Source organism: Lampetra fluviatilis, chromosome 13 (genome assembly GCF_964198595.1).
Source record: "Lampetra fluviatilis chromosome 13, kcLamFluv1.1, whole genome shotgun sequence".
NCBI classification, from domain to species: domain Eukaryota; kingdom Metazoa; phylum Chordata; class Hyperoartia; order Petromyzontiformes; family Petromyzontidae; genus Lampetra; species Lampetra fluviatilis.
In genome coordinates this window covers 7,511,641-7,518,057 of record NC_136287.1, presented here as the reverse complement: position 1 = coordinate 7,518,057, position 6,417 = coordinate 7,511,641, and the positions used below count along the sequence as shown (strand labels likewise).

The window sequence follows — 6,417 nt, the reverse complement described above, 5'->3', positions numbered from 1 at the left end:
GCACGCACCGACGCAAAGTGCACGCTGTGCGTGCTCTGTATATGCAGCCTCATTGTCCTGTTACTACTACGATTATTGCGTTGCAAATGTTGCCGTTTGATTTTGTTTTAAAGGTATAATATTGAAGTTCATGTTTACAATATACCGCACCCTTGATTTCGGCAATAGTGTTTTGAGTTTAATAATGGTGTTATTTGCTCATGCAGTGGTGTGGCTGTCTTTAAATACGTGGCTTGGCACCAGTCGACTATTTTCACCAACGGTCGAAGGTTGTGGCTAAATAAGATTACAGTAACGTTAAACATATTTTTCTAACGCATAGTTTCACTGCAGAATTGACACTGCATGATATGTTTGAAGGTGATGGATGACCGAGTTTTGATTGTAATTAGGCGTATTGATGATTTTAATTAACCTGTGCAATGAATTGTACGATGAGCCACCCAATGGGAGCATTCAGAAGCTAAATGCACTGATTTTGCTATTTTTATTTGAATAATTGTTAACACAAAACCGTTCACATCAGAAAGACATATTCAACAGTTGCTGCGAAATCATTAATTGTTCTGTTTGTATGAGTGACATGATATTTGACCAAATAATTACTGATTGAGGGAGTCGAGTGGTAGTATAGCGGTTATCACACTGCACTCTACATTCGGACATCTACATGGTGGCGAGATGTTCACTTCCTCGCTTGTTCTGCAGGAGGTCGTAGGTTCGATCCCCACCCTGACGTCTGCATATTTGGAGTTTGCATGTTCTCCCCGTGATCGCGTGGATTTTTGTCCGGCTCCTCCAGTTTTCCCCTCTACATTTAGAATCAACGTGTGTTTAGAGTATTCGGCTGCTATAAATGGCCACGTGATAAGCCACTTCGTTGAGCTATCATTTGTGGCCAGGTCGCTTCTAGAAAAGAGCTACATAGCTCAGCGAGCCTTACCTTTGATTCCTGGCTACGACTAACGTCAGTGGTGAGTGACATCTGAACTGGTCCTGGGAACATATCTCAACATTTAACCAGCGTGGTGAAGTATGGTCAAACAATCCAAATGACTGACATGGCATGCAGAGACCTTTATCCAGCGGTTGATTGACACATTTCTGCAAATTATTAATAACAAAAGAAACAGCCAAGCTAAATAATAAACGTTCGTCCAAATACAAAATGCCCTTTCAAGCTTCCAAGTTAACTATCACGCTCTTTGGCGATTTCACTCAGCAACCTTCGTATGAACACAACATTATTTAGCGATGCTGCTGCTGCGTTGGAAGCGATGCACACAAAAAACTTCAGCACATTCGTCAATAATACTGCCTTAAAAAATTTACATATAAATTGGTGACGTTTTAAGAAAATGGCCCATTCTTCACGGCACATCAGAACACCGTATAGACAGAACGTGTCTAAATGAAGCCGTTCATTAATCAAACAGACAACAGCGACAACAACAACATCAACACAAAGCAGACACGGAGAAAAAGATAGAAACGCGGACACGGAGAAAGATTCAAAGGACAACGGTGACATTCGCAGAGCCTAACGGACAATGCTGCTCGCCGCCCATTGCACGAGGCTACCACGAGACCCCATTTAACCTTCAGGGTTGAGCCGACAAAGCACGCGTGGAGACGCGGGGTGGGTGGTGGGAGCGAAACTGTGTGAGCTTGCCATGAAAAATTAACGACCCTCGCCAATGACGGCCACAGAGGAGCGGCGGGCAATTACCGCGAGAAGCCACCGCGACTGCCGCGTGTGTGTGTGTGTGTTTAACCGGTCGGGAATGCGCGCACCTAGACACGAGTATCATCCCCTCTTTTCATGTCGCTTTATCCGCGAGCAAATCCGTCCTGGGGTGATGTGATGGGGGGTGCGGAGAAGACATCACCGGCAAGACAAAGGGGACACAAAACAAAACAAATGAAAGAGACCCCCCCCCATCCACCTCTCCCAATACCCTCTTGCCGGTGATTACTGTCCTTTCATTGTGATTGCGCGAGTGTGTGTGTATATATACTGTCGATGTGCACGCACAGGGGTGTGCAGAAGCAAGAGGTGGCTGTACAGATACCGAGCAAGTGTTGGTTGTCTCGCTACTGCTGCTGTGCGCGTGCTGCTGCTGCTCTACCTTGCTGTGTGTGCAGGGGTCACGATGGTGCTGAAGGGACAGCTGCCGGTCTTGGCTTTGATTGGAGCCCTCATCATCCCCTCCGCGCTCAGCGAATGCTTCTTTGACGCTAAAGGTGAGACACATCGCTGCTGTCCCCACGGCGTGCGCCGCGCCAATCGTGAGTGGATTTAAAACCGTTCATCGGGAGACTATTTAAAAATGTGTCTTTTTTTTTTTTAAACCAGTGCCCCATGGTGTATAGTTCGTGCAGTCAGTCTCCAACTCGTATTCACTCGATCTGACCGCACTAATTTATGCCATATAAAGAAGAGCCACTGTCTGAAATAAACGTCGCAAAATTGTCCGTATTTTCTTCCTCTTAAGGCGCGCAGTGTTATTGGCAAACTTGTTGAGTTTATTTGTCAGTTTAACACGTAGGCATTCGCGACCAATAGTCTTCATAAAGGTTTTATGGGTTAGATCGTGTAAATATAAATGTCTTTAACCCACCACCACCATAGCCAATTATGAAGGTTTGTCACTTAAATAAAATTAGCTACGACTGCAGCACACTGGTGTGTTGGAGAGTAAACCCACAACACATTCAACTTGAGTACGACGTTTCGCGATCTGACAAATCGCACGACGAAACTGGTTGTAATCACCAGCGAAATGTCGTACTCAAATTGTAAATGTTGTGGGTTTACCGTGCCGGGAATTGGAGTCGAACCTGCGACATCTGCATGGCAAGTCCGATGGGGTAATTGCTACACCACTGGAGTATACTTATATATTTGTCCATTTAAAAGGTAAAAAAATACGCTTATTGCTTGGCATTTCTATATGTGCAGCAAACCGGTGTTTTTAACTCGTTTTTTTTCCTCCACTAATGCAACAGCCGTAGCTAAGTGTGCAGTGGTTAAATTCAGCCGGAACAGCCCGCGACGCTGATCCGGGAATTATTTTGGCCACATCCATCTCACCCTGCTTCGTATCGGGAATAGTTCACAAGCACCGACATTGATATTGCCTAAGCAATTCGTCTAATTTTACCCTAAAATGAAACAAACTCACAGAGAAGCGAGGGGAGTTATACTCATGAGAGATTATAAAAAAAAACGTTGTTCTGCAGAACAAGTGGCATGTTCATAGAAATGTTGAGGTCGATGGTAAATTGCAAGGGTTCAAATTGGGTATTCATAATCGAAGACACGCTTGGTGATTTGTTGTTAATAATCTCATGAAATACAAATATTTCGGATGCCACGATTACTTCATCATCCGTGGCATTATGATGATTTTTTTTAATATAAAGAAGCATATAACTAGAGGAAGGGGGCACATCTACATTATACTCGGGGCTTAATTTCTCACTCGGTAATTCCCGAAACGTTGTTAAGGCTGGCCTGGAGTAGGCATTATAATCGGCGTAAGCCTCTACCACTATAATAAAAGATAGTATACACACGCCTATGCATCATAATATTATTATATTATTGTACCCTATATTCTTATTATACTCCCATGCACAGGTTTATACTCACATTACGAGGATAAAATAAGGCGAGACTGATGTGGCGTATCAAAGTAAGTCCCGGAACAGCGTTTCAGACTATTCCCGATTAACTTAAGCACTGGGTGTAGACTCTGACGGATTCCGCTTGTGTCTCGTTGCTCTGTGTCTGGTTTTCTCGTGCTCTGTGTGTGTGTGCAGCCGTGTGCGAATCGGAGGGCGAGCATTACCAGATGGGGGACACGTGGCTCGTAGCCGACCGCTGCCTTCAATGCACCTGTCTGCACCCCTTCGGAGTGGGCTGCTGCAATATGTGAGTCGTGGCAAGGCACGCGAACGCGCGCGTTTCAGATGCGCTTCTGCGACCGTCTGGAACGCTCTTCCTTCCGATGTTAGGAAGCCACCGGAACTGTAAACTTTCAAATCATCTAGATTGAAAACTCATTTCTTCGGAGCTGCTGTGTGTGTGTGTTTAGTTTGCTGTCTTTCCTCCCCGCACCTCCGATTAGCACGTTTGGCTACGCACGGTGCGAAAGAAGTTCAACGTACACACACACACACACAAACACACGTCATCCAGGCACACGACCTCGGGCGGGCTTCACGGAAGCGCGCTGCCAACAGCAACTTGCTCCGACAGTGTCCACGGGGATATTTGTCTTTGACCTTTGTTTATGTGTACTGAACTTTATTTGTGCACGTCTATATGCGTATGCGAGTATGCACGAGCTTTTGAATACCGTATGCGTATTTACGCGAGTATTGTATATGTGTGCGCATATATTTATGAGTACCCGATAAACGCGTGGCCGCGTGGGGTACACGTGTGAGAGCGTACACGTGTCCGCCCATGTAGAGCGGCAGTGCATAGCGCACAGCGCTATGAACCCAGCGGCCACCCCAGTTCGATTCCCGCTCACAGCCAACGTGGGCCCTCCCACAGGTCTTCTAAGTCTTAAATAAGTGCCTGGTGCGGTGTGCTAACATTAGTATTGGGGAGGCAAAGGCGGCCGGGAATGATGCTGGTCACCCACCCCTTCGTGTTCCGTGCAGGGCTCAATAGGTGCTCGCAACCAATGCTTGCCCTAACAACCGGTCAAAGCTCTATGGGGAATCTTTGTCTTTGTGTTCGCCCATGGGACCTAAACCGTGACATTTCACGGGCGATTCTGATTCGTTACAAACAAAACGCAACATCAAAACCTGTATTGCTGTGCGTCTGTTGGAGGTGTCCGATACCTCGAACCCCCAGTCACGCCTCTAACCTTCTCACCCCCGCACCACTCCACGTTCCTATGCCGTGCCCCTCCTCCAGCGAGCAGCAGCCCATTGACTACCCGGAGTGGTGCACGGCTGTGCGGAGGCCCGGCTCGTGCCGCGTGTCCGTGGTGATGAAGGCGAACCGCCGCGTCTCCTGCGTCTACAAGAGCAGCTGGGGGGCCCGGCCGGGAGAGGGTGGCCAGGGTGGGGCATCGAACCCGGAGCCTCCCGCCTCGGAGCCATTCCTGGCAACCAACGAGATCCCGGAGCCATTCTGGCGCTGAGACTCTTTTTTTTGGTCGCGTGTGCGGGTATTTTTGGAACACGGCTGGCTTTTGTCGGTGCTGTAGGCTTGCTCGAATTGGCTGCATTGTGGACTCAAGATAGGCTTGCTACTCGTTACGTGTTTACCAGCATCGTCCTCTTTTTGGGGTACGGTAGCTGTCCTGGAAAATATGGAATTCTTCCCGGGACAATAAGTAATGTTTTTTTTGTCAATTGCGTATAATAATACACCACTATAGACAATGCATTTGCATGTAGTTCTCCCCTCCTCCAGTATTGCGAGATATTATTCACACGAAATGTCCCTTTTTTACCCCAATTGGCAACCATAACTGTATCTAGATTTGAAGTTTTAACTGTAATAGTGTGGATTTATTACGGACACTGACGATGATTATGCATTTCAATAATCCCCTTTATTTTACTCACTGAGTCTCAGGACACTTGGTCATATATTTGGGAGGAAACTATATAATCCACAGATATCCGACGCATGCGGAATGTACATCTGCAGGTCGTTTGTCAATACACTGCTGGATGAGGGTCTCCCCACACCGAGGGTTACACGCTGCGGCAAAAGCCATTGCTCTGTTGTTGCACCACCTTCAGCCCGAACTTACCATTGTGGTGAAGCATGGTCAAATATTCCCCCACGACCAGCACAGCGTTGGCTCTCATCCAGCAGTTAACAAAATGTGTATATGTACATTGAGAGCGGGCAGGATCAGTTACAAACGATTTCTGTTCATCGATAACCTCTGCTCAGATTTTATGTAAGATGTCATTGGTTCATGTTTGATCATTGCTGTCCAATCTTGCTTAAATTATCTGATAAAATATTAAAGAACCAAACATGCAGTGTATCGGAACTGTATTAGATTATTGACAAAAACAATCATTGCCCGATCTGCAATTCTAGCAAGCCTATACATTAACATACATAGTCAAAATGTGATATTTTAGCCATGAGAATGTGTGTTGTTATCACTGACTATAATGGGTTTTGATTCAACTGCGAATTCTCAATGTAAGTACCCGGTTGCATGAAATTTCACTATAATCTACACTTGACAGATGCTTGAAATTAAAACATTGCATACACGGGATATTTAGTTTCTTTATGAGAGCACAGTAAGTTAGTGTTTCACAATGTACACCTTACATTTGTAATAATGTAAATCCACTGCTGGATGAATGTCTGCCCACGCCTTATCGGTCGTGGGGGTTGTTTGATCATACTTCACCAAA

At 46.0% G+C, this 6,417-nt stretch overlaps 1 protein-coding gene across 2 annotated transcripts; it reads left to right on the top strand.

Annotated features, from left to right (window-relative positions):
• The first annotated feature begins 1,562 nt into the window (after positions 1–1,562).
• MSMP (microseminoprotein, prostate associated) lies at positions 1,563–5,326 on the top strand. 2 transcript variants are annotated; one of them, XM_078862198.1, is made up of 4 exons: positions 1,563–1,968; positions 2,146–2,244; positions 3,826–3,937; positions 4,940–5,326. In XM_078862198.1, the coding sequence occupies exons 2-4, from the start codon at positions 2,154–2,156 to the stop codon at positions 5,166–5,168; spliced, it is 432 nt and encodes a 143-aa protein (XP_078718324.1). In that variant the 5' UTR covers positions 1,563–1,968; positions 2,146–2,153; the 3' UTR covers positions 5,169–5,326. The 2 variants fall into 2 exon arrangements, with proteins under 2 accessions (XP_078718324.1, XP_078718323.1); XM_078862197.1 differs by lacking the exon at positions 1,563–1,968 and having other exon boundaries at positions 2,021–2,244.
• Positions 5,327–6,417: the final 1,091 nt, after the last annotated feature.